This window comes from Podarcis melisellensis (assembly GCF_964234715.1).
Source record: "Podarcis melisellensis genome assembly, chromosome: 3".
Lineage (NCBI taxonomy): Eukaryota > Metazoa > Chordata > Lepidosauria > Squamata > Lacertidae > Podarcis > Podarcis melisellensis.
The window spans coordinates 39895861-39908794 of record NC_138530.1 but is presented as its reverse complement, the minus strand read 5'-3'; the positions used below and the strand labels follow the sequence as shown (position 1 = coordinate 39908794).

At 39.5% G+C, this 12934-nt stretch overlaps 1 protein-coding gene across 1 annotated transcript in view; it reads left to right on the top strand.

Moving 5' to 3' along the window:
* The window catches only part of TTC27 (tetratricopeptide repeat domain 27), an 80984-nt gene that overhangs the window by 5651 nt on the left and 62399 nt on the right, over nt 1–12934 (top strand). The window contains exons 5-7 of the mRNA XM_081904741.1: nt 3435–3537; nt 6339–6503; nt 12093–12233. Coding sequence (XP_081760867.1) covers nt 3435–3537; nt 6339–6503; nt 12093–12233 — 409 coding nt within the window. The remainder of the gene's footprint in view (nt 1–3434; nt 3538–6338; nt 6504–12092; nt 12234–12934) is intronic.

Sequence of the window (12934 nt, the reverse complement as noted above, 5' to 3'; positions counted from 1 at the left end):
TTCCTGAGGCAGCCACTCATATTTACTGTCTGGCTCTCTGACCCCACTTGGCGTGCTTTCTCAGAGTGACTCAAAACCTCATTAGTTTGCACCTGGCTTCTTCCCCCAAGTTCGGCAACACAGTGGTTGATGATGATTTACATGATGCTGTTCCTGGTGTCCAGTCACAGGCTCTGAACCATTCATTCATTCATTTAAAAGTGTTTCTAAACTGCTTAATTTAAAAAAAATTCTATAATTTTTAATACTACTTTTTAAATATATACTAAAAAAAATGTATAATTTTGTACTTGTAAAAAGGAAAAGAAAACGAGTTAACAAAAATGCAACCCAAAACTAATAAAGCAGTATAATGTCCCAGGGAGCTTTGGCATTTTGAGTAGGCTATTCTGCAGTACTTTTACCTTGTGAACAATCAGGTTGGATCTGTGCTCCTTAGTGCCTGAAGGAGGCTCTGTCTTATATTTCTGTGCTGGGCTAGTTCTGTGGGCTGTGACAGAGTACTGTGAAGCACTTGTGAGTTGTGGCAAAGTACTGTGAAGGATCCCTGATGCACAATATTAAAACCTATTTTTCCCCCTTCACTGGTAACACATTGCTGTTCCACTCATTGTGCATTTATGAACATTCATTTCTTGCCTTGGGCCTCTAAACAGTCACACCAAATAGTATAAAGGAAATAAATGCCACCATGGAATAGGTGAAATGTTTTAAATGCAATTCTAGCACTGTATTTCTTTCAACCAAGTCATAACAAAACTTTTTCCGGTCTGTGCTCAGAAAAGGGAAATACTTCTGCAAATACAGTAGCAAACCAATATCACCCTTATGGTAATTGCCGGACATTATGTCTTCAGACAAAATCAGCCATTCAGTTGTGAATATTCTTTGCCTTTTCAGTGTATTGTTTGATTCTGTTTATTTTAATGATAATTTTTACAGTAGTCTATGCATTTTTTCTGTGCTGCACTTTAATGATATATATATTCCTGCTCTAAGACCATTTGGTGAAGTGCAGATTATAAATTATAAGTGACAAATTTCTTCTGATTGGACAGCATGGAGCATATCTTTTCAGTCTGTAAATCCCAGCAGACTGCAATAGAGTCCCGACTGAAAATAATCTCTAGGGGGGGTTACATGGTAGGAAGTATAAGATGGAGTTCATTATGTCCTCAACTGCAGTTTGGCAGCATATGCACAGTCACTGTTTGTTCTTACAGTGGTATATCTGTTGTTTCAATTTCTTATGCACAACTTTAAAAAATAAATCACAGTCTCAAGTGGATCCTGATATTGTATATTAAGTGACAAAGGACACTTTCTGAAAGCATGATCTCATGAACACTTCCTGTGGGAAAAGGAAGTGGAAGCCCCTGGAAATACTTTTGCTACTTATCAGCAGTCAGGACCCTGACACAGAGGATCATGAAGACCAGCAGGGCAAACAGCAGAGGTGCTGAACCCAGGCCCTAGCACTAACATGGGCAGAGCCAGACGCATACCCACACCCCACGAGATGGCATCAGCTGTGTCATATTCCACTGAGGAACTGATCCCTGTTACACCAGGGGGCTTGCATTTTCTGCCTGATCACCGACACAGGCATCACAGAAGGCAGGAGCTGAACTAGACATTTTCAAGGAGATGACTATCAATGGCTGCTAGCCAAAATGGCTGCCTACATGGTTGGAGGCAGTAACGCTTGCGAATGCAAGTTGCTGGAGACCACAGGAGTGGAGAGTGCTGTTATACTCAGGTCCTCCTTGCGAATTTCCCACAGGCATCTGGTTAGCTACTGTGAAAGCAGGATGCTGGTCTAGGTGGTCTGGGAAGGCTCATATTACATTCTTAACTTCAGGATTCCCACCCCCCTTTTCCTAATAGCCACTTTCTTTTACTTGTCTTGCCAACCAAAGCCAGAGTAAATCTACGGCCTTAATACAGACATGATGCTAAAACATGGTGTAGTGTTATGAGGAAGAGCAGGAATGACTTTGTACACTCCGCCGCAGATGAGAAGAGGAAGTTTAAACCTTCCATTTGTGGTTTCCTATTTTTCAAACTGTGGTTTGAATAATTCAGTCCAAGTGAATTGAACCACCAAACCTTGTTGTACATTGTGTGGTTTGAACAAACCAGAATGGCCAAATGGTCAGGGATGATGGGAGTTCTAGTCCAATGACTCTTGGCACCATATTGCTTTCAGGCCTGTTCATAATAAACTGGTTTTGTGACCTTGTTTTGGGTGTTGGGAGTTGTTTAAATATCAGTCACAGTCTTAAAAAAATTCCATATCGGGCAGCAATACATAGTCGTTTGTTTTTATTGTGTTCACATAGTGATGCTTGATAAATGAAAAGCTGAAATATTAGTGAACATCCAAAAGAGGCCAAAAGTTACTTTTAAAAAACAAGTGTTTTTTATCTGGGTTGCGTGTACAATTTTCCTCAAAGCATGTTTTTATATTGCAAGCTTTGGCTAACAAAATACTGCTTTTTGAATCCCTGTGGAAAACTGTAGCATTAACTGCAGGGTGGCAAAACAGCTTTTACAGTCTAACATAAACTGCCTTGTAGGTTCCTGAACAAAGTGTCAAAATGTAAGAACTGACCTCTCTAACAGTGTCTCCTGAATAAGTACCTTATTTTATTCAGCTTGATAGCATAAGTCATATTTCATTGTGTCCTGTGTGAGACAATACAATATCCATCCTGACAGGTGTTTTTAGAACAGTTTTAATAAACAGCATGTGATTGTTCCTTGAGATATTTTTGCCCTCAAATCATGCAGTCCTTATGATGCCTATTGCAGGCGTGTTATACCATAATTGCCTTGCACTGAGCAGAAGTGGCAAAATCAAGGCTAACTAAATTTCCCATTAGATGCTCTAAAAATGGTATTCTGTTACTCCATAAGAACCTCTGTTGTCTTATTTCAGTGACATTAACAGTTTTCTGAATATTCCAAGGTTTGCAATTTTTCAGTCGTTCCTTTGGGCCTCCGTTTTCCTATACTAGCTATATTGTTGTTTCTTTCTCTACAGTTTCCATTCTTGAACTAGATTCTCATAGGAAACTGCCTTAGATTGATTCAGATCATTAGATTTTCTACATCTGTGCTGACTGGCATTGGCTTCCTGAGGTTTCAGACAGGAGTCATTCATAGCCCTCCTTAGGACCTTTTGTATATCATCTACCACTGAATTCCACTCTTTCCTTCCCATCCCACTGTACAAGTTCCCTTTCTAGGAATATGAACCCCGTGATCTTTGTAGAATATATTTTCCAGGTCAGATGATCTCACTGTTATGATGAATTGGCTGTGTGATAAGGTACAATTGACATGTGAATGTGCTCATAATAAAATAGAAACGTGGGGATTTGAAACCAAGTGGATTTAATGTTTACAATATTCTTCGTTGCCGTTTTTAGACATTGCCTTGGTGGACTCTACGGTGTGTGAATATCCATCAGCAGTTGTTAGAAGAAAGATCACCTGAACTCTTTAATATTGCCCAGGCCTGTATACAACAAGGTATACTTAAAATTGACATTGGATATTAGTGGGAGAATCACACGTTGCATTCTATTTGGATGACCATTCTTTTCTTATATTTGGGATTATTTGTTGTGGTTGTTTGATTGCTTAGTCCAGAAAGCGAATCATAAAAAGTTTCATGTGAACTATTTTTTAGGACTTCTCTCATAACCTGAGAGAACTATGAAAACAAATGAATTTCAATGCACCCTGCTATTGATTTGTAAGACATTTGCTCACGGCTGTATTTTGATGTCACACTATACTTTAGGATTATATTCAACACTGCATGTGGAAAGATCTGCCAAGGGGAATTCCCCATCTTCTTCTTCTCTTCCCATGCATAATCTCCTCTGGAGGATCTGCTCTAAACACATGTAAAAATGGCATTAAAAAAAGTCAGGTTGAGCTTTTCTAGGATCTATGCACCTTCTGTATTCAATTAAATTTGCATTTGAAATGGCGTGGTTTTAATGGATGCAATTAATGCCCTAAACATCAGTGTATAACTAATTGGAAAGTTGCTTTCAGTGAGCAATATAAAGCAATGTTCTCCTTCATCCTGAAGCAGCCTGACAAGGAAGGCTATTATTAACATAGTAATTGTAGAAATAGAAAGAAGATTCTTTAAAGAAAAGATTGATTACATGTCCATCCAATGGCATTTAACCTCACTGCAGGCAGCGCTGCACAGTGGTTACCATACAGTTTTTATGGATATTGGTCCATTTTGATCTGGAAGTAAGTCACACTTAGTCCATTGTATGCAGGATTGAAGAAATAAAACAAAATGATCTCTAGCAACCTTAACTCTTTTCAAAAAATGGGGGGATGATAGTGTTATTGATTAATTAGAATAAAATCCCATTGAACACAAGAACCCTGCTTGATGAGACCAAAGATTTGTATATTTCAGCACACTATTTCCCACATTAACCAACTGGAACAGAGGCATATCTAGGCTCCCTTGCGTCCTTGGCAAGGAGCCGTATTGGTGCCTCAACCCATCCTTTGCTCCCTTGGCAAGGAGATGTTGGCCGCCCAGAGCAGGTGGGTAGGCTCCTAGCCACTCCAAGTCAAGAGTAGAGATGCTGTAATGATTATAATGATGTAGATGATTCTGTCATAACAAGCCAGTAAGTGTTGCAGTCTTTGTGACCTCGTTGTGTGGTTGGGTATATTTTATCCTTCTGTTCTTCCTGGACGGATGTTTTGTAACCCTTCAAAGCTTGAAATACTTTTCAAATACAGGCTCTAATTCTCCATAAATGTTCTGAGTTACCTATTCTTCTTAAAAAGGTTGTCTTTAAATAGCAGCCAGCTTACAGCAATATTAGGAGTTAATTGAAAAGATGTGTACAGTCTTGTAATTTGACAGGTACTTATTCAATCAGATGTAAATGATTTCTAGAAATGTTCTTAGCTTTGTAAGTTTCTTTATCATTTGTGTAGGAAGCAAGATAAAACTTGACTGGAGCAGATTATGGGGGCATGCAGGGAGACGCAATGGGAGGAGAGCATGGGAAAGTCCCATTGTGAGAGTGCAGGTCTGCTGCTGGCAGATAGATAAACCTGGGTGTTTTCTCTTTCTGTTTAATGTACCCGTCTCAGCTTTGTGGATAACAGCAAAGTATTATGATCTCAGTTGCTGATATCAGTGGGGCAGATAAAGATACGGCTTCATGTTTTTCGGCTTTAACAACAACCTCTGTTTGAAATAGGATGTGGTTAGTGATGACTGTGAAGATTAATTGGAAGATAAAACAAATTAGCTTTATATGACAACATATTCTGGTTTGATACCAAGATTTTTCATACTTGAAAGCAGTATGTTGAAATAAATTATACTTGGCAGGTACGCTAAGCATCTTTTTATAAAAAATTACATCATTCGGCTATTACTAATATCTTGTAACTTTAAAAAAAAATGTACCATGGAGCTCAGCCAGTTTCTTAAATAGAAAATCTTTACTAGAGCTATCATTCAATTCGTAAGTGCAGAGCAGTAATTTTTTACACACACACACACACACACCCCGGTCCAGCTTCTTGATGCCAAATCTATAAATATCCAGTTCCCTTTGTGTTTGAAAAGGATATGAAGGCAAAGCATTATTGCATACTTACTATTCTGTTACTGTGGTAGGATTATATTACTGCTCTGTCTGGTCTACAACCTTGACCAGCTTCTAAGAATGTAAACCTTTATAAAGTGCTTTCATTATGGGAAAATGGAGCTGTTTGGGATGTATATATGCATGAGATCGATCCATTCTTGTAAATAGTTTGGCAGCTTATTTAATAAACTGCACTAGAAAATAATCCAGTATTTTCAGAAATTGATATTTGGATGAAATGCTTGGTACCATTTAAGGACTATAACCTTGCATGTGGTCCCTGACTTCTAATAATCCTAGACTTGTTTTTCAAGGCTGGCACTGTTTCCCCCATTGCAGGCATGATTCCCAGTCATTTTGATCATGGTTGAGATGGGAATGGCCCATGAACTCAGGTTTACCTTTGCCCTCCCTTTCTTTCTTGCATATCCCCCACCCCTGCTTTTCTAAATTTGATTACAGTGGAGTACTGCTACTGCTGCTACTTATTATATTGCTATCCAAAGTGTGTGAAAACCTAGAGGTCAAAGGAGCCACTTTAAATTAAAAAAAAAACTGATGTTGGTGTTGTCTTGTATTGAGTGGCAATGCACAAGGTGTTTTTCCTCTGATTCTCATTTTTTGTTTCCTTCTCAGTTCCATTTCCTAGTTGCCTCAACACCCCTTTTTTTTTTTTTGCAGTGTCTGAAATTGAAACTTTATTTACTGATGACGAGTGCTGGCATCTTGCTGTTCAGTTCCACCTGGAGTGCGCTTACACGTTCTTGCATTACTATGAGTATAAAAAAGCCAAAGAACACTTTCTTGCAGCCAAAGACATAACCAAGCTACAGATTAATTTAACAGGTATGTTTCTTTTCCCACTTCTTAAACATTAATATTTAACACTAACTAGGTTTTGTGTTACTTAAAAGTTGGAAAAGGAAGATAATGGAGAAAGTGTTCAAGAGCGCTAACCTGTTTCTGTGGTGCTTTATTTGGGAATTACCTTCGATGAAATCATAGAACCACAGAATAAAGTTATAGAATAGTAGAGTTGCAAGAGACCCCGAGGATCATCTAATCCAACCTTCCTTCAATGCAGGAATCTCAACTAAAATTTCTGGTTCCATTCTGCAAGTATAATTTCTAACGTAAGAAGTATGTCCAGGGAAGCTTTTAATGTTTGATGCATTACAGTATTTTAATATTTTGTTGGAAGCCGCCCAGAGTGGCTGGGGAAGCCCACCCAGATGGGCGGGGGTATAAATAATAAATTGTTGTTGTTGTTGTTGTTGTTATACCTGCTGGATCATTCCAGTGGCCCATCTAGTCTAACACATTGGCCTATTCTCAGTGGCTAACCAGATCTTTGTGGGAAACCTACAAGGCAGTATGCAGGATCAGGGTTCAAGAACACTCCCTCTTCCTGTGATTTCCAGCAACTGGAATTCAGGTGCATATTGCCTCCTAACAGCTGAGGTGGCCACTGTGGCTAGTAGCCACTGGTAGCCATATCCTCCATGAATTTGCCTAATCTTTTAAAACCTTCCAAGTTGTTGGTCATCACTGCCTCCCATGGAAGCAAGTTTCATAGTCTAAATGTGTCCTGTGTGGAAAGAAAGTACAGTGGTGCCCCGCAAGACGAATGCCTCGCAAAACGAAAAACGCGCAAGACGAAAGGGTTTTTCGTTTTTTGCGTCGCTTCGCTAGACGAATTTCCCTATGGGCTTGCTTCGCAAGACGAAACGTCTTGCGAGTTCTTTCGAGTTTTTCCCTTTTTCTTAAAGCCGTTAATAGCCGCTAAGCCGCTAATAGCCGTGCTTCGCAAGACGAAAAAACCGCAAGGCCGAAGAGACTTGCGGAATGGATTGATTTCGTCTTGCGAGGCACCACTGTATGTCCTTTCATCTACCCTATCCTCTTCATTGATATCCCCAAGTTCTAGTGTTGTGAATGAGAGAGAGAAACTTTTTGTCCACTTTCTCGTGCCATGTGTGATTTTACAAACTACCATCATATGACCTCTTCCTCACCTTTTCTCTCAAGTAAAAGTCCCAAATGCTGCAACCTTACCTCATGGAGGAGTAGCTCCAACCCCTTGATCGTTTTGATTGCCCTTTTCTGAACTTTGTGCTTCTTTTAGTTTTCTGCATAGGATGCCTGTTCATTAGATTGCATATGTTTCCTTGAATACTGGTTGCTGGCACAGAGGGAAGTGGGAAATGGACAGAAATCCCCTCTTCAGTTCAGAAATGTGGTCAGTCTTTAGGAACTTGGTGCATGAACTATCTCACCATTCATTGCCTCTAAAAATAGACCTCTGTCTCAGTTGGTAGAGCATCAGGCTCTTAATCTGAGGGTCGTGGATTTGAGACCCACATTGGGCAAAAGATTCCTGCATTGCAGGGGGTTGGACTAGATGGCCCGTGAGGTACCTTCCAACTCTACAATTCTAGGATTCTTCCATGATAATTGGCTATTTGGTGGTTCTCTGTCTTTTTCAGTTAATTGTTTTGGTGCTGGCTCTGCTCTGCCTTATTTCTCTCCCCACTGCCTTCTCTTGTTTTATCTTTTAACTGGCATGTTCTGTTAAAAAGCTGTATGATCTAGAGGAATTGCCAATATTGTGGGATGGGTTTACGACTTGCAGCTGGTAAGCTTTGGGTGAAGAAGTGGGAGCATTTAGAGTAAGTATTAGCACATCAAAATACAGCTGTGGTTTGTATAAACATGACTCAGTTGGGAGTCTGCTTGCTTTGATCTCTGCCTTGCTCTTTCCAATTTTAATGTCACTGAGCCTAAGTAAGTTGCGAAGTGTGAGGATGTCATGTACAATCCTTGAAGAGAACAGAGATCTTCGTTTGCAAGTGACAAGCACACAGTTTAAAAATGGTGAATGAAATTACTCGTTTATCAGTCGCAAGGTACAACAATACAATAAAAAAACATAATGGGGCTTTTTGCAACAAGAAAGTGTTGGCTTCTCATTCCTGTAGGAGTGTAAGCTTGACCAAGAGGCAACACTGAGTTACTGATTTTACCTGTTAATAATGTACAAAGCTAATAGTGATCTGCTGACCTGACACATTTTGTTGAGGAAGCACCTATCACACACAGCATCAGGAGCACCAGCATTATATACCATTGGGGAGAAGAGTCATAGCACATATTTTTCCATTTAGGTTCAATTTCCAGCTCCTTCTATTAAGAAAATTTCAGAGGTAGGGCTGGGAAAGGACTGCGTGTGCAAGACTTTGGAGAACCATGTCAGTAAGGATAAACTGAACTGGCCTAGATGGACCAGTTGCCTGACTTTGCTTAAGAGAGCTGTCACCTCTTTATAGCCTCAGAAATGCATCAGAGAGCACCTACCAAGTATGTTATGACAGGCGTTGCTGTGATTCTAGGGGCATAAAATTCTCAAGATTAATTACAATAAATACTTAAATCAGGATTAGGACATAGCTGGTTCATGAGCCATTCTTCTGTCCTGTTTGTTGCGCCTAATCTTTGCTCTTATTTGGGCTAGTTCTGCCTATCTGCACACAACTCATGAATTGATTTGCATCTATAGATAAACTTTTAAGTATTCATGATTGTCTTACAGAGCTAGAGTCCAGGTTCTGTTTGACTACATGCCCAGGTTAGCATAGGTTTTATGCTGCAAGATAATGCCTTAGAGGTAAATGCCTATTTTTCAGTTGAATTTAAAATAATCAAGGTTTCAAACTATACTTGGCCTTTATCCATGCCTTAATGAGCAGGCCAAGTGGAACTCGAAACAGGGTGAAAAAATCAACAAATAATCAACTCTGATTGATTTAAACCTGCCGAGTTTTCAACTACAAGGACATTTGTCTTAATATAATTGTCCTCACGGAAGTTTCCTGTGAATTTGTGCCAGAAAAGAGTGGAAGAAGAATTGTACAGTTTAATTTTAAAGAGCATGTAGCACCTGCTGTACTTTAAATTATTTAGTGTGTTGATGTCAATTGGCAAGTTAAGCACAACTTCCCAAGGGTGCCATAAGCTAAGTTAACACGGTACAGCTCTTGCACAGTCCAAAGCTGATTTATTCTGTGTCAGCTTAGAGCCTAATAAACATACATTGAAAACCAACAGTTAATTATATTTTTGGGTACTTCTAAAGTTTGGAACTGGTTCAGGTTGGTCAATAGCCATTGAAAGTTGGGGCCAAACTGGATGTGGCACCAAATGCATCTTGGCATTTGAGGTACACATTTTTTGTAATGTAAATTAGTGACTGATGGTGTTAATGGGGAATTTTCTCCCAATGAAGGAGCAGCTTCAGAGGGACCATTGCGGGGGGGGGGGGAGGGTTAAAATGCCATTCCACATGTGATCTCAATAATTAAGCCTCCCAGATCATATTTACATTAACATGCTTGTTTTTTTAAATGCAAATATGCATTTTATGTCACCTCTAGTTTGGCCTTCCTTGGATAATCATGAGTAACACGTCAGTACTGCTCCTTTATGCACCATGAAGGCAACATTGGGTGTCTTGGCTAGAAAGAAGCCTGCTCAGTGGAAACTCCTGTTAACACATTTTTTAGGACATTTCACATGGTTATTGTGGTCCAAAAATATATCATGACAGTCTGCCCTTAAATGCAATACACTCTGTTTAAATCAGTAGCATAGGAGGAAGCTGAGTAAAGATCCAAAACGTGTGCATTTATTTATGGTCAGAGTGAAGGTATAGGTTATTTGGGTGTCAGTACCCAGATTAGTGAGGTTAAGTGGGACTTGCCAATGTCAAAGAGAAGATCTGTTGCTGTGGCCTCAGTGTGAGCTAATGAAGGTCTCTCGTAAGTGCTTTAGTGCTGAGGGTGAAGGGAAGAGGCTGTATTTTATCACAGTGGTGTCATGTCAGTAAAAAGGAAAACTAAGTCCAGGCAAGTCTGAATGGATTTCTTTCAGCTGAGTTTGGACCCATCAGTAGGGAGAGTGGTGGCATCCAAATTCGTAACAACAGAAGATGTTAATGCAATATGTTAAGAGCTGATAGATTTTGTTTTGACCCAGTTTACGTGCTGATTTACTAGAGAGGTAAACATCTGCTTTTGAGGCTTTGTGGTCTGACTTGCTGTAACTTGAATGAACACAAATTTAGTGTTTTTCAAAAGCATATTTTTCTGCCAATGGAAAGGAGAAAAGTATTTTCTGTTTCCATTCTCTTTGGGTTTTAAATGAGCATTGTCAGACTGAATATTTTATGAGTTAGCTATAAATCTGTACTCAACAGGGCTCAAGCTGGAGTAGCGATGATCCATAATTTAGTGGTGCCACCGTGCTATAATTAGAGAAGCTTGCCTTATAATGTGGCCAAAACTATAGCATCTCTTTGAAACTGCATGGTAAAAATAGCCCCCCAAGTGCTTTGCTTAGTTTCTCGAGTATGATGAAATATGATAAACGACTTATTAATTTTGTACTTAGCTATGTTTGTGAAATTGTAATTCCAGTTGGGATACATTTTGGTGGAATAATTATTCCTAATTGTTTTATCATTAATTATAATTACTATATAAGTTAGAGCTCCACATACATAATTCTGTATTTTATTTGAAATCTTAACTGTCAAGGCTCTGATTCTATCTGGCCACTATCAGAATCTCTGGAAACTGTTGCTGCAGTTAATATATTATCCAAGCCTGCTGCTTATAAGTCCTTAAGGCAGTATAATTGAGGAGAGCACATTCCAGTTGCCTGACAATCTCTCCCAGTGGTTTCATGTAGTGCTAAATGGGGTAGAAGATAAAATGAAACCAGATTGGACCCCATAAGACATGGATGGAACCTATGGCCTTGCAGATGTAGTGGGACTCCAAATCCCATCAACCCCAGCCAGCATGGCCAATGGACAGGATCAATGGGAACTATAGACCAATAACACCTGGAAGGCCACAGGTTTCCTCAGTACTGCTTCCGGGAACCTGCCTCTAGGAAGTCTGTAACTACCACAGATTAGTGCCTCCTCTTTCCCCAGATATCATGAAGGATCATGTTAAACGAGAGACAGCCTCAGTGTAGCAGTGTGTCCTTCTAACAGTAATCAGCTTTAATTGTGAAATATACTTATCAAGTGTTTTCAGTTATTTATTTAGCTAATTAACAGTACAGCTTATATTGGAAAAAGCCACTGTTTATTAATACGTATTTGTGCTTTGTTGTAAATTTTATTTATCTACTACCCGTCCTTTGCTCTGTAGGGAACTCAGGATGGCATACATGCTGTTTCTAGTCCATTTCCCTTCCAGGCACTGACCAGACTTACACCTGCATAATCGGTCGGCAAGGATGTCATATCTTGTGCCTTGAGAACATACCCTCATACGCCGTGAAATATGTATATGTGTCTCTTAAAAGTGTAACTTCGATATATGTAACTAGAATTTCTGTTTCCTCTTGATGTCTAACTTTCTGCAGGTGCCCTGGGAAAAAGGACAAGATTTCAGGAAAAATATGTAGCACAGCTCATATTAGATGTTCAAAGGGAAGATGGCATCCTCCTTCCTCACCGTGAGCTTAGTCCAGCACCTTCCCCCCTTGAAGATTTAACAAAGGTATAGGAATTTTTCTTTTGAAATGTAATGTCTTGTTCAACATAAGTAGATTGCCATGCTTGCCTGTATATGTCTTATAAAAAAAGAATAAAGGGGATTTTGAAGGCCGATAGAAATTAAGACTGCATAATGTGTATGAAAGGTACAGTTATAGTAGCATTTCTTTTATTAATGTATAAATCTTACCTCATTGTGTGCTGTAAAATGGTAATGACAGATTTTATATATACAGCATGTATGTATGTATGTACTTACTGTGGTGGATAAATCCACAAAGCTTTGGCCATTGTAGCAAGAACTTTCCTGCAGCCTAATGATACACACACAAAAAATGCTTTCATACTGCTGTGTGGTTTCAAATATATATTTGGTGCAACATCCATAGAAACTGCTGCCACCTTAAATCAGAGAGGAGCAAGGGAGAGTGCCAACATGCATGTGTGCTCACTTGTTTGTTTACAGAGGCAGTTTCCTGTTCAAGAGCTTTGTGTTTGGGCTGGTGCTTTACTGGTAAGCATTGCCTGTATGGTTGTTTGCCTTTCACTAGCAGTGACTCAAACTTGATTCAGACTACTGTGGGAAGATGTGGAAACTGTATCCTGTGTTACCATGGATTTGTTGTTCACAGCAGCAGTTTTCAATGAACAGCCGTTGCTAATCTAGGGCAGTATTCAATGAAATAGTTGCATGCATGCAAACAGGGGG